The sequence below is a fragment of the Anopheles funestus genome, chromosome 3RL, assembly GCF_943734845.2.
Source record: "Anopheles funestus chromosome 3RL, idAnoFuneDA-416_04, whole genome shotgun sequence".
NCBI lineage: Eukaryota > Metazoa > Arthropoda > Insecta > Diptera > Culicidae > Anopheles > Anopheles funestus.
The window spans coordinates 41,050,979-41,078,826 of record NC_064599.1 but is presented as its reverse complement, the minus strand read 5'-3'; the positions used below and the strand labels follow the sequence as shown (position 1 = coordinate 41,078,826).

Genomic DNA, 27,848 nt, shown 5'->3' with positions numbered 1-27,848 from the left:
GTTCGTGAAAACCGGTATCGCCTGCATCCGGCGTAGTGAAGAATCATTGCGATTTTGAGCGCACCTATTGGGGTCCCTTCTATGTGCGTGTGTGTTGGTATGGGCACGACCAGGAAGCTTTGAAAGTGGTGCAGAAAAGCATTCAGCGGTTTCAGAAGCACAAAACGTTTCGCGTCATAAATACATGACGATATTTCTTGCACGAGAATCGATCATTTTTCCAACACTGAATAAAGAAAGGAACATTTTATTCATTCGCACGTACCTTGTAACAATCTTTGCGTACGGCTCATCACCACAAGATCTGTGTGTTTGTGTGTGTGTGTGCATGGCGTAGTATCGCAGTTGTATTGATAGTACAAAGCTCTGCGTGCTAATAAAAGTGACGACCATATCATGAATGGTGCTAATAAAACCGAACAAATGGAGTATCCCGCACAACTGGGATTTGCCAAGCACTGGCTTTTGTGCATTAAGGGAATGGTAATAAAATCCATGTCGCGAGTAACTTACATCTCATAATTCCGTCTTCCTTTTTACCACCTTCAGAGACACTTTCATTTACGACTGTTGTGTAAATAACGAGTGTAGCAAAACCTACATCGACATTGGTTGGTTGGTGAGTCAGGAGCAATTGTGTTATTAGCTTGTGCTCTTTTGATATCTCGGACATCCCAGATCTATAGAACCTCCAAACCACGCTCCAACCTTGCCGTACCGCGTGTTTGATCTGCACCCACTTTCCAGTAATTCCAGCTCTTTCGTCCCAACCGGTGCGCCTACAGGTATAGTGTCGTTCCGAACATAAAGATGTCGGTGATAAGTTTTACGGATGGGGTTAGCCAGTATCTCGGCGTACGAAGTGCAGCCATCCATCCGCAACATTCTTAAGTCGGTCAGGTTTGCGGTGTGAACCAAAATTAACGGCAAGATTCCGGTTAAGAAACCGGTTTTTCGTAAGGGCAAATATTTGCCATTTGACGAATTGCAAGACATTACAGACATTCTTTTTCACCCCGTGCTGCTGCTGTTGTTGTTGCTGTCTCGTCAGAAACTCATCAAACTCATGGTCGCTGTACTGCGCATGTTTTAAATAGCGCAAAAACAGAGCTGCTGAATTGTCGTCATTGTTATCATTCAGGTTTTTGGGGTATGGGTAAGGATTTTTTGATAAAGTGAGCTGCATTAGCATTTGAACGATTGGAAGGTGCTAATGATAGAATGTGTTTACTCACTGTTTTCATTTGTTTTATTTTTTATCTAATGAAGCTTAGCATCATCATCCAACGCTACATTACGTAGCTGTTGTTGAGTTGAGTTTTTTTTATTTGTAAATATTTTTTGCCTCAAATAGGTTTTTAAAACTAATTGACTGTGAGTGAGCCAAATGACCTTTCGCCTAGTATTCGATCTACTGCAGTAAAGGGCGTAGCTCCACTGATGCACGGATTTGACTATCTATCTGTTTCTTCCGTGTAATAAAATATTCGTCAACAGTTCATTATATGGCAGGCATAGTAGAATCATTTACCCAAAAAAATGAAAAAAACAATTTTTTGTGACTATTTTACCAAACAAAAATTTGGCAATCCTCTGGAAAGAGCATTAGATTTACAAACCGTAATACTAATTTACTCAGCCTGAATCGATTTCTTGAATAAATTTTTTTTTTTTATTATTCGTTAAATCTGTATTACATTAAAAAAATCCATCAGGCATCGCAGATGTAACTCAACACTTTCGTCTAGAGACATTGTACAGATCGCTATATTAGTACGTATAGAAAACTTTCTCTTCTATTCTTTATCTTGGTAGTACTGCAAAACACTGGCTAAAATATTCAACACACCACAACACACCACTTCATCGCACGGAATAATGTCAAGCAGATTTTATCCCAAGACAAAAGCAAGTTACCTTCTCGGCCCGGCCGTCTGCTCGACCGTTTGGAACGTTCAAGTGGGTGTGTGCCGGTGATGTCAGTGAACTGCTTAAGAAGTGCTCAGTACTCTCGGACTCGGCAACTTGGATGAGATGCTGCTTGCCATGGATCACAATTCCATCACAATTCCGAACGCTACGGTACAGCTCTAAGCGTGGATGTGTGTACGTTGACTTTGCAATGTGATTATGCATACGCCATGCGCCTCCATCACATGCCCTGAAGCACGCAGAACCGGGCGGGCTTGTTTCTTATCCAAGCAGAACCTTGTAGCATTCTTCCTTTAGTATCGTTCTCAATGGTTTTGCTAGTGGAACCAGTGTAAATTAATCCAACAGTCAGCAACATTGGGTACGCTCTAGTCTCTAATGATGTTCTTTGGGTTCCGTGCGATGGGGTTGAAGTTTCCTTACTCAAGCACTGCAATGAAGCAGCATTACGCCGGTTCCTACAGTCAAGCAGTACGTATAAAAAACTACATCTCATCGCTAGTTGCTGTATGCAACGTCTGACTGGTGGAAGAGCAATTGGAGCGGCTAGTATAGCAGCAGATTCTTGGAAGAAGCATTTTGTATTGAAATATAATTCCAGTAACAGCAATGCAATGGAATGTAAAATTTAAACTAATATTAATGTAACATAGTGCATAACATAGTAGTGAACTAAACAAGCATAAAAACGAATATTGTACTATAAATTGTACGAAATAGGCACTAATATAGTTCGGTAAAACTCGGAAACAAAAGATAACACAATATCTTTTATGTAAATATTGAAACACAAAGAGATACTCGACGGCAAATGAAACCAACAAAAGAAACACTTTACAACAGTTTCATTCTCTTATGCTTCTTCTTAGCCGAAGTAATTGAAACTTTTTTAATTGTTTGCATTGCGAAATCATGTTGCTTGTGCGGAAAAATAGTAGCACAAAACCAAAATCCCCCCGAAGGTCAGTTTCAATTCCTCTTTCAGTCACTCGAACTGATGAAAGGAAATGGAGACCAACAACGATAAAAAAATAGGAAAATTAAATGAACCCCACTTACACGCTCTCCAGGGTACAGGGCAGTTTTTAAGTAGATTACGTAGGACATTGGACATTACCTTTTACCCTTCCGGTGGTATGGGCACGAAGTTATTTCCTTGGAACGATTTTGCAAAAAAGTTTTCTTTTTTATTTGAATTCTTTCCACTTATTTGGCCACTTTGCACACTTTTTAGCTGCAACACACGATGATTTCGGTGCACATTTGTTCGCCCGTTACCTTCGATCTTTCTCAACTCGTAGCCTGCGAGGAAAGTTCGGCCCTACACTACCACCAAGTGTTTGGTGTGATTTAAGATTCCGGTCAGCGGCACACGGATGTGGCATTTCTAACCGGCTTCTTGGGATGGCGAATGGTTCAACAATGGGAATTTGTTCGCTTGCTCTCACTCGTTCGGTCGCTGTACCTACATTCAGTGTGAAATGGATGACCTAGTTTTTTTTCTCTGCGTCATACTTTATGCCTTCCTTCTGTGAAGCTGCGTAGGATCCTGGATACCGTTCCAACCGCCTTGCACGTCTGAATGTGAACGGTAGAATTGATAAAAAAAACTGCACAGTCCAACAATTGGATGGCTTGTTTTCTGTAGAACCTTCCTGTACAATGAACGTTTCTTTGTAAGGCATGCATAGCACCCGGTTTAATGGCGCATCAGAATGGAAAATCAGTTTTATGTTATTTAGAAATAGAAATAATTCATTCCATTCGGAGTCGCAACATAGCGCAGCAGGATTAAATTTACAAACTTTTTTTATATGTTATGTGATATGGAAAGCATACATGAAACAGGTTTTTAATTGTGATATAGCATATTCGTGTATTATTCAACCATTAAGAAGATTACAATTGACAAATCAATGCCATAGGGCCGGAATAATTCTTTTTAAAGTAATTGAAGCACCTTGACAGCAGCTTCTTCTTGCTTTCCGGAAGTAGCTTCGGTAAAATATGTTAACTTTTTGTTGCCAATTACCTTCAACTACACTACCAGACTACGCACTTTGCTGAACGCCGCTATTAGAGCGGTTATCTGAGGCTTTTCGACGCACCCATCCGCTAATCGTTCTTCGATCGATGCTAAATTGATCAACAACTGAGATGCAACGCGTGGTGGAATTTCCAATCGATTGACGACCAAATGTATCTCCGTTAAAATGTCCTCTAACGCCAAACCTTTCTGCGTCTTAAGCTGCTGAATTTCTGTAACATAAATGATCCAAATTTTTAATTCTCTTTCACACATTACGTGTAAAAGCATACGTACTTTCATAGCATGTTTTGAAGGATTCTTCGTTAAGCAACCAGAATATTATGTCATTGATGTCTTCTTTAAGTGGATGCCCAACACAGTTGTAAACGTTCACCTCCGTTACTTTTTTATACGCCATCCAGGTGCTCTGGAGAACGTTTAGCACCTTTCGCATATCGCCACCAGCCAGAGTCATGAGTGCCTTTTTGCCATCGTCAGTCACGTCGATTCTAAACAAACAAATAGCTTATATAAATGTATCTCCTCCACACGAACCGCCCACGTTTGCTCTTACCCTTCCGCTTCGATGACGTGCTCTAATCGCGGGAGAATCTGATCAGGCGACAGTGGCGCGAAACGGAACCGTGTACAGCGCGATTGTATGGCCGGAATGATTTTGCTGAGGTAGTTGCAAATAATGCAGAATCGCACATTTTCCGTATACTTTTCTATGATGCGCCTGAGCGCATTTTGCGCGTCATTAGTCATGGCATCGGCTTCATCTAGAATGATTAGCTTGTATCCGCCCTTGAATATGGTTTTCGTGGAAGCAAAATCTAAAATTTGTCCACGCACGATGTTGATGCCACGATCGTCGGACGCATTCAGTTCGAGCACCATCGAACCGAAGGATTGTGGTTTGTACAGCTGTCGGGCACAGGCCAAAATGGTACTAGTTTTGCCCGTTCCTGGAGGTCCGTAAAACAGCAGATGTGGTAATTGTTCTTCCTTGATGAATTTGTTGACTATTGGAGCAAGGTAAAAAAGTGAAACAAGCATGCAAGCATTAAACTTCTGCCCTCAAGCGGACGAGTGTTGTTTATACTTACTCGTGCCAATGATTTCTTCGTGCGAAATAAGGTCCGTAAGTTTGGCCGGACGGTACTTTTCCACCCATGGCAGATTGGACTTTACGCTCGTATCCATTGTTTGTGAAACTTTGGACAAATACACAAAATAAGAGCTAAATTGCGACAAAAACTTATCCTACTGTTGCAATGAATGTGCCGCAAACACGCACTGCTAGCACGAACGTCAGACTGGTTGTGTTTGTTTTGGCGGGCAACACAGCTTTGACAGTTGTCGTTTGAGAGATAGCGTCTATAACTACTGGTTCAAGAGCGCTCCGTTTTAGTTAACCCTTGAAGAACAGGGAAATACATGGCGGGAAAAAGCGAAACGCGTTTACAAATTGTATTTGTATTTTTTTTTGTGAAGATCACTCCCCACTGTAATGCGATAAAATCCCCACTGTAACGAGATATATGTGGATTTTTATTTTTTGTCAGTTCATAGATAGTATTCATTGGATAGCCCATCCAATGAATTCCAAAAAAGTATATATATTTTTGTTTTAATACACACGCACATAAGTGCACCCAGTACAGCCAGTTTAAAAAGTGACCTCGTGCCTCGTATATCGGAAATCCGTTAAAATACAATTTTTCATTTGCACAAAGACAAGAATGAAATATTCAGCATCCAGTATATACGGTTTTACCTTCAGAGAAGTATTTCCAGCTTGCACACGGCTATATTTCTCACCCATCCAGAACACAGGATGATCAATGGCCTTACTTCTTCTATTTGGCAGTTTTTCCCACCCGATACGTTTAATTTAATATTCTGAACGGATAGAATAGAAACTGCTTTACGGCGCAACGAATGCTTTTCCGCGAGCTTCTGAATGGAACTGAACCATAAATTCTCCAATTACGACGTGATCCTATTGATGGCAGATCCTTCACCGGTGCTTACGGAAGCTTACGTTTGCTTCTTCCGCTTTTGTTTTACCGGCAATGGAATAAATTGCACCAAGTATGGGACACCCTTTTCAGTGCGATCGTTTAATCGAATATTCATTCACTCGTTTCAAACGGCGATAGCGTGGTACGAAACGTGAACCGTATTTCTTAGCAGTTTCGAGATGCAATAAACATCCGAAGTATACTGTCGTTGTAATTTAATGTACAGCAGCTCCTGGTGCTTCTCCTACCCGCCATGACGACCTGAGACATTATTAAACTACACTTTTCCTCCCTCGCTACGGTGATACGACAGCGGCAGATAAGAATGTTTTCTCTTTTCGGTACACCATCGTCATATCACGCGATACGGCACACTTGAGTGTCATATATCGGGCCGACATTCCAAGAAGTTTTTACTTCTCAGCATCGGCAACGGCATCATCGGCCCCTGTCTACCGCTTGCTGGATCGGTTTGGATTACCGTGTCTTAGCTAAACAATTTTACTAAGTGGTCTCAACGTTGCTGTAGACTGGAGCATCGCGTTTGCTCGTTTAAGCTGCGGAATGCTGCGACAGCACCCCGTCATCATCTTTTAACCGTGCAGGTCATTAAAGGCCAACCCAAAGACTCGCTTCTCAGCATGCAGGATGTTGGGTTTGGCTTTTTGTTTTCACTTTTTCTTTTGCGTTGCAATGTTTACGTAGAATACGTTTTTTTTAAGATAAACTAAACGCGGAAAGTCGAAGTCTATGGGACATATAATCGATACGAATGTGTGAGATGCTGACGATGCAGAAGTCGTTCGAGTGTGTGGTTCGTTTTGGTATGACTCGTTTCGGTGATGATTCCATCGGAATCCGCAAAAGGATGCTTAAGCCACTGCGGCAATCGTAAAACTGAAGCTCTTGATAAAATGTTCTACTTAAAGGAAACATTGAGAGTCGCGCAATAGTCAATCAGCGGAATGGCCTGGTGTGTGATTATACGGGATGATTATTTTGCGTTGATACTGGTTTGAAAGCAGAACAAAATGTTCCTATGAAATGTTTAAAATATCGCGCTATATGTGGATATTTTACATATGTTTATAAACTACTGTCATTTATTTGCCTGTTATTCAATACTTCATGAAGCAGTGAGTGGTTTAATTAACAATTAGTAATTAATTAACAAAAAAAAAAATTGTTTCGAAATGGATGAAAATTTTGAACAACAAGCAAACATGATGTCTTTCAAGCAAATGGCCAAAAACTTTTTGTTTCTTTATTCTCGGACCATTCTTGAAAGGAGTGGCTCTTGAGTGGAGAACTTTAAAAGCAATTTAAACCCTCATTGGCAAACTAATTGCTTTACTACGACAGCTCGTGGGTTCAGTTATGAAACACTTTTTTGTTGTTCAGTCCAATTTGAATGATCACGATAAAAGTACGGAGGTTTTGTCTAATAAACGATCTGAACTGTTACAGTAGAACTGTAGACACTCGGTGTGCTTTGCTGATCAACGATCGTGTATGGTTCGGACATATGAGCCGGGTGTTTGATCGTTTTGTAATATCGATGCACAATAGCACAATCAGTAGAGTTGGCTACTTTCCGCTCATAGGGTAGGATAGTGCGCACGCTCTATGCTATCTTGCAGCTGAAATCTTGCGGCTAATGTCCGGTTCGTCAGGGCGTTTGAAATCGGAACTGGTGTAACAATTACCAGGCGGCGGGTGAGCTACGTTACATTGCACCATCGTCGCTGCACGAAAGGGCAGTCGACGGACAATTGCTAAACGTTTCATGTCGAACGTTTTGGGGCGTTTATCTTGATAAGCATTAGAACATTGTTTAGGTGAGCAACTAGTAAGGGCCACCTCTAGAGAGTCGATCTGATGAACTATCGATAATTGACAAAACGGAACGTTGCGAAACGACGGTTGCTTCGATCGACGTTTATATACATCAGTACATCACACCTCGAAAAATGGGTGAATAAGACGATCAAAGTACAGCCAGACGTTCGACCAGAGTCTGGAAATACAATGACTTTAATTGTACGTTACTGGCCGGGGGCACAGATCGTCCGGAACATTTGCATCATTCTCTTGGTTGGGGGGCGAAGGCAGAAGAAGGCAGTTGCTAAAGTCACGAAGTATCAATTAACATTTCGTAATCACAGCTATCGATAACTAATGATACTTTGTGATGAAATATAATATCTCACCTTTCCGTTATTTTATTTGTTTTGCATTTACAAGACCGGTTACATTTTTGCATATCAATTAAAAATACACAAAAAAAGTAATCTCATTCTGCCCAGATAACTTTAAAAAAAAACTTTCGTTTTAAACCGTTCTGAGTATCATTAAACCAAGTATCAATTTCCCACAAGCTCCAAATCCCAGGGTTGTCAGAAGCCCTTTTAATTTTACATCTTTATTACGAACAAATGACGCTCATGAAACTGAATCATTTCCGATGCTGGTCACCTCTTAATTTAGAGGGTCCCCACAAACACACACAAAAAAAAAGTAAAAAGCACTAAAAACATCCCTCACAAAACGAAACCCCCTTTCTCAGCCTTCAACAGGATACATTTAATAAAGAGAGTGCCATTGAGTGTATAAACCAAAGAAAGGCAAACCTTCTGTAATGTGAGTAATTAAGGTTCAGCGTATAAAGGTTGTAACCGTTGCAAAGGTCCACAACGCACGAGAGCGCAGGCTTTAAGGGGTTGTGACTAAAAATTAAAATAATTGCTCAACCTGCTGTCGCAACTTTGTTCCACCAGAAACACGCTCCATTCTCCCCAGCCGGCTGGTTGGTTGGTCGAAGTGATTGTTTAAATTAATTAAATTTTTAATACACTTATTTGACCATTTAAACTTGTTTATCGCTTCATCGCGTAATGTTTAAGGACGAATCGCTCTACTTATAAACTTATAATCATATCACAATAACTAAATAGTTTATTGACCCAGTTTCAATTCTCCGTTCTCAGTGATGCGTGTGTTTGTGTCATAGTTTTAAATGTTAAATTTACCATTTACAAGCAATTTACAAGTAATGCATTAATACTAATTTGGTTTCACTTTTCCCCTTCGATACCATTTCCATTCCTCAGTGCATGACGGCCTACATCGAGTTTGAAATATCCGAGGGTGCATATGAAGTGTCCTGCCCGGATGCCATGTGTCCCGCCCAGGGCATCATAACGATTGCAGAAATAACGGAACTGGCGTCCTCGTCCCTGGTGGAAAAGCACCACCGTTATCGACTGAATAGAGGTAAGCATCGGGTGAAACTTTAACGACGGAAATATTCGATGTCATTTTAATAATATGTCCAACTGCAGCCACGGGGTCATCATTTAGTGCCATATGTATATAAACCCCTCTAATAACCCTTTTACACACTGATATCTATATATTCGTACGTTATCTGGAGTACGAATTTCGACTATTTAGGACGATGTACTAAACCACTGTACAAACCGTACTGCTAATTAATGTTACATTAATGATATACTAAAACCAATTTAAAAAAAAGTAGCTGCCACTCACAAAACACTAATTCAATCAAAATAACGAAGAATGTCTGTAATTTGAATCAGAATGGTGTTTGATATTTCCGGTTTGATTCTGAGAGGAGGGGCTCACATCATTTTGGGTATTGGCCTAAACCTGACTAATCTTCTAGCCAAGATTTAGACTATTATCTGTTTTATCTGCTGCATAAGAAAGTCATAAACCAACATCTGTAATATAGTAGTAGTACAAAGAATATAGAGTGTCTTCCTTTATTGTTAACCAGTCTTGTAACTTTACTGCAGATTTTGAGATAAAGATTTATGTATATTTTTTTGTTATTCTGCTGTAATAATTTCCCATGGCATCTTGCCATCGCTATTTTTCGTTTGGCGGTTTCATTCTCTGAATCTCAAATACATCTGTGCTTGTGGTAAATTTATTTGTCCCCAAATCGTCTTTTTTTGTGCACAACACACACGCGAAAGCAGAAAATGCAGTTTTTTTTATTACTTTACAACCGGTTAGGTAGCAACAAAGCGAAAGTTCTCGTCTGTTATGAGCGAAAATTCCAACCCCGGGCCGTGATCGCGTGATCTCGTGGAAGTTGTGTTGAAAGTTCTTCAAATTGTGTAACGCAGAAAAAGTTCATATCTTTAAATTGAGTGTCTTTTGAATCTGTTGAGGGGTTGAAATAAGCCATTCGGTGTCCTACAGCAATTTAAAACGAATTCCCCCTTCCTAACATACGACATGTCATTCTTCAAACACATACACACACACGATCTGTACCGATTTCCTGGTAGTGGAACATTAGAAAGCAACTACCGATCGATGAAATATTTCACTCAGAATTGATAAATCAATCGGCAAACCTACGTCAACCCGGTTTCACATTCGTACATTCGGATGTGTCACCACATGGCTCATGATGGCGGTCCGGCAAATCACGATTGACGAGGGAGGATCACCACATGTGTTTGCACGGTAGCAGCAAAGGGGATGAATAATTTATACAAATCATCTGCAAATAAGCAACCCCCCGGTCCCGGTGGATTTTGATTTATTATGGATCATTAATCTGTTTCGTCCATCCTAGAAGCGACTGGGTGAGGGAGTGGTTCTTCTTTATCCATCCGGAAAAGCTTATCCACTTTTTTCAGTTGGATTTGGCTGTCCGATACGCTTCCGGTGGCACAGTTTATTAACCTAGCACGCTGGCTGTTTCTTTCTTCATTTAATGCTAAATGTTTTGATATTAAATTATTTCTTTGCTAATGCACAGAGGTAGAACTGGACCGATTCCGAACCTGGTGCCCGAAAGCGGGTTGTGAAACAATTTGTCTCGTCGGTGCATCGGAACAGCAGGCAGCAGGCCAAGCAGGCACCAATCAAACTGGTTCCACGGTCTGTACCGATCGAATCGTGCCACTATCTCCATCGTCCTCCAGCATGCCGTCACCCTGTGCCGTACACTGTCCCACGTGCCGAGAGGATTTCTGTTCTGGCTGTAAGAAAACGGTAAGTTGGCAAATTGATACGTAAGTTGGCTTTGATAATTTCATAGATAAAGGAACTACATAGATATTTGTCCTGATAATTTTAATGTAATCTCGATCGCGCACTTATATTGCACATTCCAACCGAATTAGACCGAATCACGATAGTCTTATCGTGTCAAGAACGACATTAAATTCCTGATCGCATGGTCAGCTGCAATGTGATATCCTCTTCAAGTACTCCAATCATCGTATCCTTTTATGGCCTTCGCCAAAATACCGTCAGTATATGTGCTTCATCAAAAAGGCTCAATTAACTCGTGGTTCATTATCTTTCTCCATACAAACTGGCCACAAATTCCACCATGGTCTCATTTCCCATGCCAATTGTGATGAATCTGGATCTTTAACATTTCTAGAGCTCAAATACGATTCTCCAGAATATTGGAGGTTGCTATCCATAGTTATGACCGTACCAAAGTATCAGAACTCCTTAACTATCTTGAGCTCGTCACCGTGAAGTGAAGTTCTGCTTTCCAGGCGTACAGAGGCATCACGTTCAGAGCCTTCGGCGCAAACAGGTAGTTCTTCTTCATCGTTATTGATCGTTGATCTAATAGCAAGACTTCGTTTTTGCATCGTGTGTATGAAACCTATACATAAGGGACATTTTGAATAAGAAATACAATAGCTTGTCGTCTGTGTCGTCGATAAGATTCGACTGATTTTGACAATACTTGAAGCACACTGTTTGATTAGTTTGCTTGCCATTCGTGAATGGACGTTCTGTTGTTTGGAGAGCTTAGTGCAATTTTGATCCTGACGGGATTTTTTCGTCTCTTATTCGAGAGTGGACTCTAGGATATCAGCCATATTTCATTTCATCTCGAAAATCAATAGTAACTTCAACCAATGCTTTCTAAGCTTGTAGCTTCTAAGATTACCATTATGCCAACCCATAAGACACACCAAATTAGACACTAATTGTAACATTTTTCGTTTTTTCACAGTGGCATCCAACGATGTCGTGCGAGGAGAATTCGCGGCGGCTGGCGGTGGACGGGCAAACGGACGCTTTGGGCATCCCGTTCGACAATGATCTCATCAAATGCTGCCCAATGTGTACCGTCCCGATTGAGAAGGACGAGGGCTGCGCGCAGATGATGTGCAAACGCTGCAAACACGTCTTCTGCTGGTACTGTCTCGCTAGTCTGGACGTGAGTATGCTCCACACGCCAAAAAGAAAGAAAAAAAAAACCCGAACCGAACGCTTCGAGATGTTACTTAATAACGCTTTGTTTCCATTTGCTTGCAGGACGATTTCCTTCTTCGCCACTACGACAAGGGACCGTGCAAGAACAAACTCGGCCATTCGCGTGCATCGGTCGTGTGGCACCGGGCACAGGTGATTGGAATATTTGCCGGATTCGGGATACTGTTACTGGTGGCTTCACCGCTCCTTTTGCTGGCCGCTCCGTGTATTGTGTGCTGCAAGTGTCGTATCTGTAGCGGTGCGGCCAAACTGGAAGAGACCGAGGTAGACTATGATGATGCGGCCGTCGCCCTGCACAGTAGCAGCGGGCTCCAGCGATAAGTCCAGATCCAGCGACAAGGATATTTACGAGTGTGGCATACGTAGTACACACGTGTGGTTTCTTTGTTTTGCGCTTCCGAACCAGCAGCAGGTTCCAACCAATACACACACACACACACACACATAACAATTAGCTTAGCGAAACGGATTTGACGGACGTTTGCTTACGGGTTAACACAGGTACTGAGAGCCACACGTACTAGTTGATCGTTTTAATCCAGATCAACCGGCTTGAAGGCCTGGACGGGTGTTTCTGATGTTTGATTTCTGCGCACTTCAGTATTGCGAACTTTCCTTCTTTTTGTTAACTGTAAAACCAAATGGTTTCCGCTACCTACCACACATATCTAGCGGTAATAGAGACTTTCATCGAGATTTGGTTGTTTTGGTTTCAATTGTGCAATAGCAACCAAATGGAAATGAATTATGTTAGTACCTTCTACCGCATATCTTCCTAATCTCGCTCGCTAGCAAAAAAAAATGGTTAATGAAACGAGCATTCCAGGGACAAAAAAGAGAGATAATGGCAGTCATAAGCGGTACGCGTGGTAGTGATTGAGGTGCTCTCGTGTGTAGTATATGTCTACAACAAAAAAAGAAACAAATTTATTCATTTATTTTGCTAGAAAATGTAACAGACCTCCCACAGATTAGTTGATTGCTGGTGTAAATATAAAAAGTATATATATACAAGCATATATCTATATACAGAAAAACACAAACCCAGAGAAGCAAAAAAAAAACAAAAACAAAGAAAAGCGTTAGCACAAGCATATTCGGCATACATTAAATGAGTAATAAATGAATTGTGATATTTACAAAACGTGATTGTTTTGCAGTTGGCGCAAAATGCATTGATCATCCATCATTATCATCCCGGTAAAACGCTTATGCCGGTACCGGTCCCGGTCTCTCAAATATATTTACTTGGTGTGTATTGTAATTATAATGGGTGGAATGCACCTCCCATCGCAACTAGCCGGAACATTCTTCACAACGCGCGCTGTTGGTACTTATACATTGCGTGTATCATCGCAAAAGAAAAGAAATACATCCCCATCTTACTCTTTCTTGTGTGTGTGTGTTGTGTGAAGAAGAAGGTAGAAAAGGTGTTAACGAAATACGGAGGAGGAGAAAAAAACACGTAAAAATGGACAAAAGCTAGTTGTTGCTGTTGTTGTTGTGTGACTAAAACACTAAGCGCGAAATCTACCCAAAACCGGGTACCTTAAACGACAAACGTGAAAAAGGGAGAGAAAAAACCCTCTTTGTAGTTAAATTATTAAATTGTATCGTATTAGGAACGTATTTTAACGCGTGTAATGGCAAAACCAATTGTATAATGTACAAAAGAACGAGGAATTGCTTATCCTTTCCCCCCTTTTCAGTACTTATAGGCAGTAGTAAAAGAAGATTTGCTACGTAAAGACAGCATTATTGAGATAAATATAAAAAACAAATCTTAACGTGTTTGTACGCGCGTTTGTAGGTGGAAAGGACACGTTTTTGAAGAAGTAGAATTCTACTCGTGTTCGTTCGTGCTGATGTGCGCACCCAGATAAAGAAACTTTACTGTGCAAAGCGAACCACTTGAGACAAAATCGTTTTGTTTCAAACTATTGTTCGTTCGTATGAAAACTTGCTGAAGGAAATTTGAAACGACAACGTAAGTTAAATACACACACACACACGTGTGCACATACATGCCGCGAGACGGAGAAAAAATAGGTTGCGAGCAAAGCACACGACGAAACATTCTATCGAACGATACTGGTGATAATTTTTAATTATGTTTTAGTCGATCGAAATTCAATTCTAACCGTTAAATAAACTGTATTCCAAGGTAAAGCACCATGTAATGTTTTGATTTTGTTACACACAGGATGGAAATTGGATGAATAGGTAAGTATTGCTTAATGATTTCTATTCGTTGAGACAAACACCTTCATAATCAACAATTCATTAATTGATGTTCAATTATTACTCGATTCATTGTTTCACTAGTATATAATGTTTAGTTTTGTAAATGATTTGTAAAAGGAGGAAAAATACCGTGGCGGAATCTCAGCACACTGTGAATCTTAGCAACCATAGCAAAGATTGTTTTTAAATGTTTTAAACAAACCCCACCGCCGTTCAACCGACGTTGCTATTAGTTATTAATTTTGTGATATTACTTCAAAGGATAAATAGTGTTAGGGAGTCAGATGATCAATAATAGAAAATATTGATTCATTATGGATAGCGTTAAGTGTTATCTCTTTTGGTATGATTTCTTGGTGTTTGAAAAATGTTGCCTCAACCAACAAGGAAGTTAACGAACGGATGGAGATCAGGGCCTCAGTTTCAAACTCAATACTAAAACACAAACAAACCTGGATTCATATGCATCTTTAGAACTTTATTACAGCGTTCTTGTTTTTATTATACAATTAATTAAACTAGGTATGTATGTCGATTTTTGTTTCTACAATGTTTCTATTTTACGAAACATGTCTTCCAAACGTTTGCACATTTTCTCCTTTCATGCGTCTTCAATTGATAGTTTGCCACGGTTGAAGTTCAAAAGGTCATTTTCATATTTTGCCTTACAAATACAGATACCTTCAAAATGGAACTACAAATTTACTACATTTGCAGTATAACTTATTATAAATTGTGTGCTACATCAGTATCGATGAATGACGTCATGACATACTACTGTTCTTACATACATAACATCATCAACAACTTTACTGCGATTCCGAAACGAGTGAAAATTGTCTTCGATCTAGAAGGAGATAAAGTAAAACGGTTACGTGAACCTAGCAGCGAATACCATTTCCATGGTAACGCAACGTGGTTACTGTGTCTTTTGCTCTTGGGGAGGATATCTGCGTCTAACTTTTGGCATAGCAAGCAGCTTCTGAATGAATTTTTTAAATGTTTTTCACACTATAACCAATGCCATTTAGCGGTCAATGTTTAACACCCTTCTTTAAAACTCTACACTTAGCTCCTCCCCTCCTCCCTTCCCCGCATTCATTCCAGCACCCATTCAATGAGACGGTGGTGGTGGCATTAGTTCGGAATCCGATCGATAACCATGCTTCTGGATCAGTGTCAACAATCCTTCCTCGGTAACCGGACAACGGATACTTTCGTAGACATTCTTGGCAGTCTCGAAGCTGTTCGGGAACGATTTATCCGTACGCTCACGCATCAGCACCCATTTGCCGTTTTCAAATTTGCACTCGATAATTTTGTTATTTAGCTGTTTCAATTCGCGCGTCAACTTGATCTCACCATAGCTCTGTTCCATTCCACCGACGTACAGCAATCCCTTTTTGCCCTTGACCATACCGTACCCGTTTTCCTCCTTTATCATTAGCCGGAAGTCTATCGAGTTCATGTGGTGCGGTTTCCACTTAAGCACACGTGGACAAACGCCCGACTCGTACGGATCGAGCGAAGGTTGGAAGATAAGCCCGTCCGGTTCGTGGGACAGCTGTTCCTTAAACTTTGGTCCGAGCAGTGACTGCGCTTTTGTAATGTCCCAGAAATCTTTCAACCGCACGCCGAACGGTTCCTTGCTGCGGTCCAGTTTGCCCTGCTCGGTGGCACGTCTGCGCGCCTCAATTAGTTCGGTTCTGATTAAGTTTATCCGCTGCTGACAGAACGGTTGCTTTCGTACTTCGCGGCCATTCAGATATATTATATCGTACACCAGATAGCGAGGAATGCGCTGCTGCCCGATTATGTCGATCACCATCTCACCATCGACCAGCGTGTTCGTGATGTGACGACGTGGGTCGGCGAGTGACGGAAACCGCAGCCCTTCGACAGCGAACACTGAGTTGTCACGATCGAAGAAATAGAGTTCCCCTTCGCGGAGTATCAACATCATGTAACGCGTTCCGTCCGCTTTCCAGGACACTCGATAGGGCATCTCGGTGAGGTAGCGTATGTTACGCTTGTCCATCGAGACGGGCTGTGCACCAGCAAAGCCCTGTAGTTTGCTACCACACATCGTGCGGACCTGATCCTGAAGTTTCATAATTAACGGTTCATCCTTCACCAATTTAACGGACTCCTTCGGAACACCTTCCATGAAGACCGCGTTTGCATTGTATAAGGGACGTTTGCGCTTGTGGCTGGGACCTTCCTGACCGTTTTCGAAGTCATTTTTTCGCTTCGTTCCTCTCTTGTTGCTGTTAGCTTCTGGGTAGTCGCCATCGTCCTCCTCCTGATAGTTCGACCGGTCTCCATCATCGTACTCTAAGTACCAGCTTGGAAGTTGCGGCGGAAGCGGTACTTCACTATCCTCTCCGTATCGATCGTACAGTTCCTTGATGTAATCACCCTTATATATGCCGGGCGGACGAGCCCTAGCGAATTCCATCAAAGCCGCATCGAGCGCACAGTCCAGCCGTATGACCATGTAGGAGACAATCAAGAACCCTGTCCGATTGAAGCCGTGCGTACAGTGTACTCCAATCACATCCAACGGAAATTCCTGTGTGAACTCTTCCACTAGCTCAATAAATGATTCTACTTGCTGAATGGACGGAGTTTCACCGTGGCCTCTGCACTTCAGCTTGACATATTTACAACCAGCGTCCATGATCTGGTTCTTATCGTAGAAACGATCTGTGTTTGTTAGATCAATCCACAACCCGATACGCTGCTTATGTCGCTTCATCACATCGAACAGCATTAATGGAGTAAAGTAACAATTTGCGGGCATCTGGGACTGGAACTCATTCTTTAGCGGTGTCTTAAACGCCAGGAAACGATCTGCTATGAGCGTTTCGGATTTCCGCGGGCAATGAAGCCAGCGGGCCGGAATCGGTCCAGGGCCACGAGACATTGAAGCGGCTGGAAGGAATTTCTCGTACGGGTGCTGGATGGTACGACACAGACGGATGTAGCTGGTACTACAAAAAAGCAACCTGTTCAGATGCAGAAGTCGCTTAGCCGATGTAAGAACAGATTTTTATCAATTTAACCCAAAGGAACCGACGTCTGCGAAAGGAAGAAAACTACAGTCAGTAAAGGGATAAGGTAAAAAAATGGAATTTTGTTCACGAACAAATGTTCACTACCTCAGAGCATTTGCTCCAGCTCAATACACCGCCACCATCACTTTTCGATGTAGACTAATAAGCTGCTGTAAGCCGCTACTTTTTTGCCCACCGGTTTTTTGAGACCACGGACCTAATACAATTCGTTATTGTACAGTCCAATGGTGAAAGAAGTTTCCGATTTTTACTACGCAAACAGTTGTGCTGGGAATCGAAAAATATCTTCAGAAACTAGACTATTTCAGGCTACGTCAATGAACAATGATTTGACATACAGAAACCAACCCTTGACAAGAGTTTTATTTGTTGTTGATATTTGTAACGCATCACAACTGTCACTCCTTTCGGTTGATGTAGTGATGTGCAAGATCTTATGAGTCACAGTTCCTATCCAAGTCTGTAGAACGGATGATGCTCCTATAAACCAAACATTTATAGGTTCAAAATCGTAACAGGTAGCGATTACAATACCGTTATGTACGTTATACGTATGCTGAACCTGAATATTGGTTAGGCATAAGAAGTCGACCAACAAATTAAGCTGTTGACAGAACCAACATTGCATCTACTTCTTCTTTGCTTAACGACATTAAAGACCATGCCGGCCATTTCTGGCCTAACAGACTTAATTTTTCCACGTAGCCGGATAATCACTCCTTGTCCATCCGTGGATGGGATTTGATGCCCGGTCCAGTCGGGCGCCGTTTATAACATACACTACGATATAATTAATTAACGATACTTGTGTAAAAAATGTAATGAGATCGCATGAATTGTTCGCATTTTTATTACACAGATTACGATTATATTGAAATATTTATTTACCAAAAAAGTTATTTGATGAACACGCCATTACAATACTTTCCAAGAATCGACAATTGAAAGAGCTCATTTCTGGCATACACACACACACAAACTATTTACTTCTACTTTCTTGCATTTTGTTTCCCATAAGTACACCCATAATCTTTCAGTGCAAAATGGATAATTTTAAGATTTACTGCCGTTGTTAATCATACCGTTGCAAGCCGGAAAAACCTTAAAACTGTGATCTTAATAATCACTTATTTTAAACTGATTTTTTTTATTTCCTATTTGAGTACTCAAGCCATCGGTAAGAAGCCGATGTAATGTAAAAGTTTTATTCGACAGTTTGTTGCATTCAAAAGTCGAAAACACAATTCACAACATGACACCTAATGATTCTGGTGCATAAAGTAAGTAACCCAACAAGACTAAGAGTACTTGTGGATTAATGCGGTTCTGCTTTACTTAAGGTTGTAGTAAGAATTAAATTACATCTAAGTACCGTTATATTGTCCACAATGGCACACAACTTTGAAAATGATCCGCATTAGAATCATATGCATTAAGTGTGCAACAGAATAGTGGAATGTAGCGGATAGGATAGTATTCAGTTACATGATTTGACAAAAAATCAAGTAAATCACTATATCAAACTAGCTCGAGTCGAAGCATAATGTTGACTTTACATACTTTACGAAAATGAAAAACAAAAGATTAAGTTAACAAAGGATAGAAACCCAAAGAAAACATATGTGCAAATAATAACGGTGAAAAGGGTCTGAGGGAAATCTTTGTCGCGAGAACATCAGTTTGCGAATATCGAACAAGATATGTTCGTTTTTGGGTGGCGTTAATTTCAACTCACTCAAAATGTATATGGAACCTAAATAATCACAGATAATGATAAGAAATTGTATTCACACGGATGTTTAAACACGGTCTGTTTGTTTGGTTTTTTGGAACATACACCGACAGGATGGCTTCACGATCGTTTAATCGTGAATTTTGCTAAACTCAAGCATTTCTGCATTTTGAAACGGCTCCGTTTCCGCTTCCGAGATTATTTGCTTCAACCACTGTTGGATCTGCATTGTGTGTTCCTTTGTTTTACCTGGAGCGGAACCTGTTAGAGTAGCCGCACCGTTACTATCCAAACCGCTAGGCAATCCGTACAGTTCACCCAACACAAATGAAAGGCTTTTTTCGTACATGGACGAAGGTACCCCGTCAAACATCTGCCGTAATTCCTGCTCTGAAAGTGGAATGGTAAGACTGGTTTCTTGCACCACTGGAGGAGCACTGCTGCTGCTGCTAGTGCTGCTTCTGCTACTGCCGCACGAAAGACCATCGGTATCGTTGGTTGGTTGTTTTGAGTTTGTCAAAGTTTCATCGTTCGTAACCGAGGACAGCGAGCGATCTGCGGACACGGAGGAGCTCACCATTGGTTGTTGTGATTTAATGAAGCGAGATCCTACTCCGCCGCCCAGTTTCGACTTGAGTATATGGTTGCGTAGGATTTTATTTTCCGTTATAAGCCGCTTGTAGAAACCACATTCCGGGCTTCCTTCTTCTGAGGGACATTTGGCATCGGCCTCCGGTATCGATCGTTCCCTTTCCTTCACTTGTGGTCGCTCCGAACAAGAATTAATTGTAAGATTAGTGACGTTCTTCAGATTGATCGTACTGCCACAGCTGTTCATCGTTACATGGTTTACGTTTTTCATACGTTTATCTACTGCCGCCTTGCATGTAGTCGACTCTCGAACGTTTCCTTCCGAATCGGTAGCACTGGCGACGATCAAGCCATCCGTTTGTGAAGCTTTTGGTATCATGCGTTGTGACGGTAGCGAAAGTGAAATCCCTTTTTCGCAATCACGCGATCCATTACGGGTATGCTTTGAGTTGCCGTTGGCAACGCTACCTATGTTGTTGTTACTACCATCGTCCTGTTGCTGATCACCTTGGAAGGAAAGTGAATCGGATGGTATGTCGGTTAGGGAGTTGCGACCCCTGTACAACCGATATGTTGTTGGATCGATTTTACATGCACGCAACGATGATTCTGTGCCGTTGTCTGTTGTCGGCTGTTCTTCGTGGGTCCCATCCACATTCCCTTGATACGGTTTGCTACTACCGATTGTTCGATCGATGAGCTCGCGGCTTTCGTTCAATGTTAGGTTTATGATTGATTCCCGTACCATTTCGGCACTGTCCTTAATGAGACTACGGTTGTTAAAAAAACCCACCACAATTTCCTCACTCTCTGGATTGCGCTCATCGTCCGCACCCTGGCGACAACTTTTATGCATCAGGTCGTGATCATTCGAGGGGAGAATGTAGTCTTCGTTTTCGTACGGTTCCTTCTGGAGAATTACGTTAAAGTTGTCGATGTTGTACCTGCCGTACGTGCGTATGCGACCCACTAGTTCATCCTCACCGTCGCCTAGAAAACGTATACTATCGTACTCGAACGTGATGTGCTGCGCTTGTTGTACCACAACTGTGAGTTGTCTGAGCAGTAGCTTCTCCCTCATATCTATCGCTTTTCGCACGCGATCGAAAGTATCCGTAACATTTTGTTTTAACTAATGAGCGAAAAATACGAACAAAAACATACATATCAAAACCACACTCCGTACACGACAAATAAAAAAACATTTTTTCAGTACCTTTTCGAAAAAAGCATTATTTCTGTTAATATCCATCGTCACTGATCCGCGTGCCACCAGCTACCGAGATGAGTGAACTATATTCCCCACAAACGAGGAAAGTTAGGAACAAAAACTACAAACTATTTTCACTATTTAATTTGTCTGCTTTTCTCTGCGCGAACATCACTTTTTTCGATGATTCGATTGTTTACGTTCTGTCAGACGTGCTGTCAGTTCACCATACTGGACAGAGTGTCGTACAGGTCACAAGCTTGAGACAGTATATATTCCCTTTTTATATAAATAGCGTTCTAAAAAAATTATGCATGATTCATTTTGTTATAAATCATATCCTATCAATGATATTAGCGCTACTTTTGCTAAAACTTATGCAAATCCAACATTGCATGTTTGTTGATGCTTATGCGAAGTGTCAAATGCGTCTGACAGGTGAAGTAAATAAATAATCCTGAAAAAGGGTCATCATATGTACCCGGTTGGCTACAGTGAGTGGTGATATTTTCCGGCTGGACGCCACTTCCAGATTACTGTGCGCAATTGCAAGAAATGATTTCGTTTTCGTCATTATTTCTCTAACAATCCTGCTCACTTTCAGATGCGTGTGAAAAAAAGGTTGGTGTGCCTGGGCTAATTGTTTTGTTTCGCTTCAAACACTATCCTACTACGGACAAAAGCCAAGTGAGGTGTTTGTGAGGAAAGATTTTCCCACATGCACCATCGTCACAATCCTCACCCAAACCTAGTCTGAAGAATCGTCCTACGTCATCGTCCTTTTGCATTGAGTTTTGCACCTGATTGAGCAATGATGTAAATGAGCGAAAGCATGTCCAACCTACTGCGGGCCTGCGATGTAACAGCGAAAAATGTATGTGTACCGTGTTTCAGGATGAGTGCACCAAGTCAAAAAATAGCGGCTCAACACAGCGTTGAGAACAACGATGATGGTGGTGCATGAAGCAACTTACCGCGTAACCGTTAACACACCTGTAAGATGTCAGTAGAATACGATAGAAACAAAACGAAAATGTCCTGCTGCGGCATGCCGCCGTCATCGTTTCAGCTGGCTGCTAGATACGTATCAACACCATCTGCTGCATCATATGTATAAATCAAGGGCACATCTTGCGAGTGGACAGGCCGTTTGGTGGCTAAAAATAAACAACAATGCACGGAGAACATCGTTACTGTACCCGAGGTGGTCGTTGTTGCCGCTGTCGTAGCTATGAACGTAAGCTCGTGGTTAGTTCCCAGTTGCAGTTGAACCCGATCGCTGCAGCTTCTTTAGCGTCCTACGTTCGGACGGCATGTTTACTGTCTTATATAACGACAGCGAGTGCAGTGATACAAACAACAGTGTCGAGCGATCCTATTCGGTCTCCAGTTTAAGGTACCTTGTAAAACTTAAAAAGAAAAGCACATAATGGATAAATCGGTGCCCGAAACAAGCCGTTCAAAACCTCCCGCTGGTAGCGCAACAAACATGACCAACAACGTTAGCACCAGCGGAAAGAACAAACGACCGTTTCTTGGTTTGCTTTCGAAGCGTTCGTCACGTGTTGAGCCGCAACGATGTTCGGAAAGTGAAGACGAGAACCAAACGATTGACAGTGGATCGAGTTTAAGTTTGCTCGGCAATCATCATACTATTCCGCCACAGCAGGCAACGAAAGCAAGTAACAACAGCGGTGGTAACAGTAACGGTGGTTTAGTAACCACTACGACTACATCCACTAGCAGCACCAGTCAGCGGCAAGATTCGTCCAATCCAAGCGATACCAACTCATACCAGTTGCTCTCTACGTCATCAACGACGACAACGACTACCACCACCTCGTCCACGGGTCTGGAAGGTTCAACGGCGACGAAAATTCCGACTGCAGTACGAAAACGAGACAATTCCTCTACCCGTATCTCGCTTGGCAATCGTTTGAGCAGCTACGTTTCGGGAGGGAACACATCTACTGCTGGCGGTGGTGGACAGTTCAATCTATGCTGCTCGATCGACGAGGCAATTGTGAAGTCACCGCCGCGGAATCGCTACTCGCACCCAGCTACGGGCAGTTCTAGTGCTGGTAGCGATTCGTACGATCTTGAGATGCAACAGCGTCGGCAACAGCTGAAGCTGGAATTAACTGCAAAATCGAGCACCAGCTATCCGATAGAGAAATCAAGCCCACTGCGCCACCGTCGACCGCTGGAGGTTGGACCGCGAGTTGAAACGCCCCAGGAAGAATACGACGTTAATGGACGTACCCCTAAAGCAACCGTATCACTCGTGAACAATCGCGTGGTAACAAAGCCGATCGTTTTCCGTGAATACCAGAACCATACGCAACGTGCAATTATGTCAAGCAAGTCACGGTTCAAAGAACGATTCTTACCGCCACTGCATCGTTGCAATATGGACGGCTACGAAAAGATGGAACAGCACTATAGTTCTCCGAATATTGCAGAAAAGGAGGATGATTTACTACTCCCCGGTGGATGCGATACGCTGGATCAGCGCGAATCTCGCAAATCAATGTCGTTCGACATGGTAACGACTTCATCCGGTGCAGTCGGGATTGGAAGCGGTATGGACGAGTCGGAAGCGAATGCAAAAGCACCACCTGGATCGGCCGATTCGCTCGCTCGTCAAGCACTTATGGCAGCACACGTGCTCAACTTAATTCCGGCAGAAAAGGCACGCCAGCGAAACTTCTTACATGGACGTCTCGGTTCGACTTCGCTGTTGGGAGCGACCGAGCTGGACAAAATACTTCCAACACGGGAAGTTACCATCTTTATCGGCACGTGGAACATGAACGGTCAGAGCCCACCGCGACAGATGAATGACTTTGTGCTCCCGACAGCACTCGAGCATGTACCAGATATTATTGTGTTCGGCACACAGGAGTCCTGCTCGGAACGGTTCGAGTGGGAAGTAACGCTACAAGAGACGTTGGGCCCCACGCACATACTGTTACATTCCACCAGCCTCGGTACGCTACATTTGGCCGCCTTTATCCGGCGAGACTTGATATGGTTTTGCTCGGAGCCGGAAGATGCCTGCCTTTCGGTACGGCCCGGTACAGCCTTTCGCACTAAAGGTGCGGTCGCGATCTCGTTTTGCCTGTTTGGCACCTCGTTCCTGTTCGTCACGTCACACTTGACGGCTCACCAGCAGAAAGTGAAAGAACGCGTATCGGACGTTAAAAAGATCATACACGCACTCGATCTTCCGCGCAACCTGACGGTGAAACACCGGAACAAGGACGTTACGCAAAATTTTGATAGCGTGTATTGGTGTGGGGATCTAAACTTTCGTCTGAGTGAACCGAGAGAGAAGCTGATGCAGTGGATCGAAACGACACAATTCCCGCTACCGGCTCATTTGCCGCACGGGTTTATGCATACGGATCAGCTGACTTCAGTGCTATCGGATGGAGCTGCCTTTCGTGGGTTCCGAGAAGCCAAAATTACCTTCCCGCCAACGTATAAGGTAAGTTTAATTGTCCCACGAATGAATTGATCTTGAATCTCGCGCGTGCATGGTTTTAATGTTTGCTTTTTTATTCATATTCCGTTCCAGTACGATCCCGGTACACAGCGTTTCGATTCCTCTAGTAAACAACGTGCTCCCGCGTACACCGATCGGATATTGTACAAATTTAAACCATTACCAGTAACTACCGTTCATCGGCGTAGCTCAAATTTACCTCCTGGAGGTAAAATTTCACACCCTCCCTCGCCGGTAAAATGTCTGGCATATGATTCCGTGCAGAGCATAACATCATCCGATCATAAGCCGGTATGGGCACTGTTCCGGAATATTATCCGGCCTGGTATTGATACGTAAGTTAAGCGATTTTAAGTGCTCATCGCTTCGATTGTGTGTTTAGCCTATTTTATCTGAATTCTGTCTTAACGTATATTCCATACAGCGTACCACTCGCAGCCGGACTGTTCAATCGAGAGGTTTATCTGGAAGGAATGAAACGCCGTTTGGACAATTCTGGAGCTGGTTCATCAGCCGTGTGCAATATACAATGACGCCGGTTATTCGACCGTTAAGGTAAGAAGTGTCACACAACATATAGAATGGCTGAAGCTAGCTGAGACACCAATAGCCCGAAAGGTACTGATATAGGTAATGCGATCAAGCAGGGAATTTAAATGGAGCAATGAATTGATCAAACCATGCGATTTGACAATGGTGCAACGCTGGAGCTTAATATTGATAAGATACAACACTTTCCCCTACAGAAGTGCGCTAGGAATTAAGTAGCGGTGGAACCTAAACCCCCAAAAATCTGGTATATGGTATATTAACCATTGAGACGAATAGTATGACTGTGCAAGGGCAGTTAGACATACTATATGGAGTCTCCTGTATTCCTTCACCAACCATATACGGTGCAAACCAAGGTCAGTTTTACCTGACGAAAAGTGTTAGGTAGTTACTTTGAATAGTTTCCTTACTCAACGGAAAGCCTTAAGTGTTCCTTCTTCATCTACTCTAGTCAGCGGTGCGCGGTTTACTGAAAGCGATCGCCATATTTCTAGTCATTTAATACACACTTACTCTACATGGTAAGGCCGGTTTAGCGCCAGGAATGGATAATTGTATTGTTAAAGTACTGGCTTTAGTATCTTCAGATTAGATACCAAAAATTGAAACAAGTGTTTAGCACGAGTGTGAATCTGTATTCATAGAAGCATTACTGTAATGCAATTGAAAACCAAAAACTAGAATAGCATAGAAACGTGAGGCAGAGTACTTGTGGATGACACAAATGATCCTACTGCTATGATAAAGCATACAAGAAAAGATTGCCATTGACTTCAGGCGAGTAAAAAGACAAAAGAAACCTGTAGCCTTTCTCTATTGATTAGATTTACTAGAAAAGTGTATACAATATAGATATATATATATAGTAGGGAAGGTGTCTGTGTATGTATAGGACTCTGTATGAGTATCTTGTGTTCCGATAGATGTAAACCTGTGGCGGATATACGAAAATGTAATCGTTCCTTACGATAGTGCTTATGGCAGTATAAGACGGTGATCGTACATCTTTCGGTTTTGCTTGTGGAAAGGAAAGAAGGGAAGATAAAATTTTACAAACATATCTAAAGCACTAGATAATGTCAATTTACATTAAGAAAAGCTTTTCTTGTGAGCCGCCACAGACGTTTCTGTGGTGTGTAAAAGATATAGTCATGATACTATTTTAATTTGCTGATAAAAATTGCGATTTTAAAAATCTGATATATTAATATTTATCAACGTAATTGTGGATACGATGGAGTTGGCATATGCTATTTATTATATATTAGTTATATTACTTGCTGCTAAGTGCTGTTCGTAAAATTTTAAATATTTTTATTTTCTTTATTTATTTCATAATTTAAAATCTTTATCCTAATGTTTGGTTTTTTCATGTTGAAAAATATCTCGAGTTAATTCGGTCGAAATCCTTCACAACTCAGCAGTCGTGGTTTGGATGTCAGTAACTTTAATTAACGACAATGTCTGGACAAACGGGATCTGGTAGTGTGATAGTTAGAAGAACATTAGTGTAACGCTCATGTGTAGGTAATCAGTGCACACATATCTACCGGTAGCCGATGTGCTGCTGTTCGCCGATAGTGTATTCTAAATACCAGTAGCAATTTTGTTCGACCCGAGCAACAGTCCAACTATTTCGATGGTTAAGAAGCGAAGCAAACATCTATCTAACTTACATCTGTGCCTTTTGCTGTTTTACAAATAACACAAGTTGTTGTTCTAAATCTATTGGGCAGAAGGACCACTAAGAAACTGTATGTTAGACTCTTTACGTATGAACGAGGGAATTTATGATCTCGATAACTTCAACTCATGTCCCGCATAGTTGACCGTTTGTTCTACTTAGTAAAAATCACCACTTTTGAAGTTTACTCCATAACACGCAATATTCCATAATTTCAGTTCCACTAATGATGCATGCATTCCTACATACATTCTCCAGTTAAAGATATCCCTGAATTTGAGCGATCGAATACTACGCAATCGGAAGTGATTAGTTTAAGATGGTTCGTGTTTTAATCGCAGCTTTAGATTACCCGGTTTTAGAAAGTTTAGTTTTTATGTAAGCTAAAAAGCAAAGGATTATAGCAATTCTATTGGAAAGCGAAGAAGCAACTCTAATGCAACTACTTTAAGTTGGAATGTGTATAAGGATCGAAAATTAAGAAATGTAAATTCATTCATTCCCTCATGCTGTTAGCCTTAGTCTTAGACATGTGGACGACAATGAACGGGACATCAACCAATATACGACGTCAGCAGATAGGTTAACTGCTTATCAAAAAGGCTACACAATATAACTCAAATGAGAACTGTATCGACATCTTCCAAATGCGTTATTTTATAGGCATGTATAACACGTAACATAATAGACAAAAGAAAAGAAAAAAGGTCAGAAAACATTTTTATAGCATCTAAGCAACTATAATCATGGAACACTTTTCTTAACACACAGATCTTAACGCCATTCTAGAGGTAACACTATTGCTCTCTAGAACAATTAGAAGAAATATCGTATCCTAACAGAACCACAGATTTTGCTCATCTAGGCCAGTAATGATTGTAAAGAGAATAAAACCATACCACGAATCGGTGATGATGCTGATTTCTTTTACCATTTTCACACTTCTCTAAATGTAGTGCATTGTATTGTTATATATA

General features: G+C 41.7%; 5 protein-coding genes across 15 annotated transcripts in view; 2 read left to right on the top strand and 3 right to left on the bottom strand.

Moving 5' to 3' along the window:
* Positions 1–14,442, top strand: part of LOC125768815 (mucin-5AC) — a 107,173-nt gene extending 92,731 nt beyond the window's left edge. For all 8 annotated transcript variants that reach the window (XM_049436972.1, XM_049436973.1, XM_049436971.1 and 5 more), the window contains 4 exons: positions 9,099–9,261; positions 10,787–11,022; positions 12,011–12,217; positions 12,316–14,442. In XM_049436972.1, coding sequence (XP_049292929.1) covers positions 9,099–9,261; positions 10,787–11,022; positions 12,011–12,217; positions 12,316–12,594 — 885 coding nt within the window. In that variant the 3' untranslated portion in view covers positions 12,595–14,442. The remainder of the gene's footprint in view (positions 1–9,098; positions 9,262–10,786; positions 11,023–12,010; positions 12,218–12,315) is intronic.
* Positions 3,782–5,287, bottom strand: LOC125768894 (replication factor C subunit 5). Its single transcript, XM_049437205.1, has 4 exons — positions 5,071–5,287; positions 4,536–4,986; positions 4,256–4,470; positions 3,782–4,191 (listed from the first exon to the last, which is right to left on the bottom strand). The coding sequence occupies exons 1-4, from the start codon at positions 5,165–5,167 to the stop codon at positions 3,971–3,973; spliced, it is 984 nt and encodes a 327-aa protein (XP_049293162.1). The 5' UTR covers positions 5,168–5,287; the 3' UTR covers positions 3,782–3,970.
* A 532-nt stretch (positions 14,443–14,974) lies between the features above and the next one.
* Positions 14,975–18,077, bottom strand: LOC125768853 (mRNA-capping enzyme). 3 transcript variants are annotated; one of them, XM_049437102.1, is made up of 2 exons: positions 17,666–18,077; positions 14,975–17,598 (listed from the first exon to the last, which is right to left on the bottom strand). In XM_049437102.1, the coding sequence occupies exon 2, from the start codon at positions 17,441–17,443 to the stop codon at positions 15,632–15,634; it is 1,812 nt and encodes a 603-aa protein (XP_049293059.1). In that variant the 5' UTR covers positions 17,444–17,598; positions 17,666–18,077; the 3' UTR covers positions 14,975–15,631. The 3 variants fall into 3 exon arrangements, with proteins under 3 accessions (XP_049293059.1, XP_049293060.1, XP_049293058.1); XM_049437103.1 differs by having other exon boundaries at positions 17,676–18,077; XM_049437101.1 differs by having other exon boundaries at positions 17,679–18,077.
* A 377-nt stretch (positions 18,078–18,454) lies between these two features.
* Positions 18,455–21,364, bottom strand: LOC125768859 (uncharacterized). Its single transcript, XM_049437111.1, has 2 exons — positions 21,134–21,364; positions 18,455–21,049 (listed from the first exon to the last, which is right to left on the bottom strand). Exons 1-2 carry the CDS (start codon positions 21,167–21,169, stop codon positions 19,457–19,459), a joined length of 1,629 nt encoding a protein of 542 aa, XP_049293068.1. The 5' UTR covers positions 21,170–21,364; the 3' UTR covers positions 18,455–19,456.
* A 167-nt stretch (positions 21,365–21,531) lies between these two features.
* On the top strand, positions 21,532–27,810 carry LOC125768832 (inositol polyphosphate 5-phosphatase E). 2 transcript variants are annotated; one of them, XM_049437018.1, is made up of 4 exons: positions 21,532–21,665; positions 21,732–24,617; positions 24,708–24,970; positions 25,060–27,810. In XM_049437018.1, exons 2-4 carry the CDS (start codon positions 22,557–22,559, stop codon positions 25,166–25,168), a joined length of 2,433 nt encoding a protein of 810 aa, XP_049292975.1. In that variant the 5' UTR covers positions 21,532–21,665; positions 21,732–22,556; the 3' UTR covers positions 25,169–27,810. The 2 variants fall into 2 exon arrangements, with proteins under 2 accessions (XP_049292975.1, XP_049292976.1); XM_049437019.1 differs by having other exon boundaries at positions 21,539–24,617.
* Positions 27,811–27,848: the final 38 nt, after the last annotated feature.

What these genes read in the sequence shown, in the direction of transcription:
- LOC125768894 (XM_049437205.1), bottom strand. Translation starts at nt 5,167, where the DNA reads ATGGATACGAGCGTAAAGTCCAATCTGCCATGGGTGGAAAAGTACCGT. An exon ending in CACGTCATCGAAGCGGAAGG is followed by an intron (nt 4,471 to 4,535) that starts GTAAGAGCAAAC and finishes TTGTTTGTTTAG; the next exon opens with AATCGACGTGACTGACGATG. An exon ending in CTTCAAAACATGCTATGAAA is followed by an intron (nt 4,192 to 4,255) that starts GTACGTATGCTT and finishes TTTATGTTACAG; the next exon opens with AAATTCAGCAGCTTAAGACG.
- LOC125768853 (XM_049437102.1), bottom strand. Translation starts at nt 17,443, where the DNA reads ATGTCTCGTGGCCCTGGACCGATTCCGGCCCGCTGGCTTCATTGCCCG.
- LOC125768859 (XM_049437111.1), bottom strand. Translation starts at nt 21,169, where the DNA reads ATGGATATTAACAGAAATAATGCTTTTTTCGAAAAG. An exon ending in ATAATGCTTTTTTCGAAAAG is followed by an intron (nt 21,050 to 21,133) that starts GTACTGAAAAAA and finishes TTCGCTCATTAG; the next exon opens with TTAAAACAAAATGTTACGGA.
- LOC125768832 (XM_049437018.1), top strand. Translation starts at nt 22,557, where the DNA reads ATGGATAAATCGGTGCCCGAAACAAGCCGTTCAAAACCTCCCGCTGGT. An exon ending in CCTTCCCGCCAACGTATAAG is followed by an intron (nt 24,618 to 24,707) that starts GTAAGTTTAATT and finishes ATTCCGTTCCAG; the next exon opens with TACGATCCCGGTACACAGCG. An exon ending in ATCCGGCCTGGTATTGATAC is followed by an intron (nt 24,971 to 25,059) that starts GTAAGTTAAGCG and finishes TATTCCATACAG; the next exon opens with CGTACCACTCGCAGCCGGAC.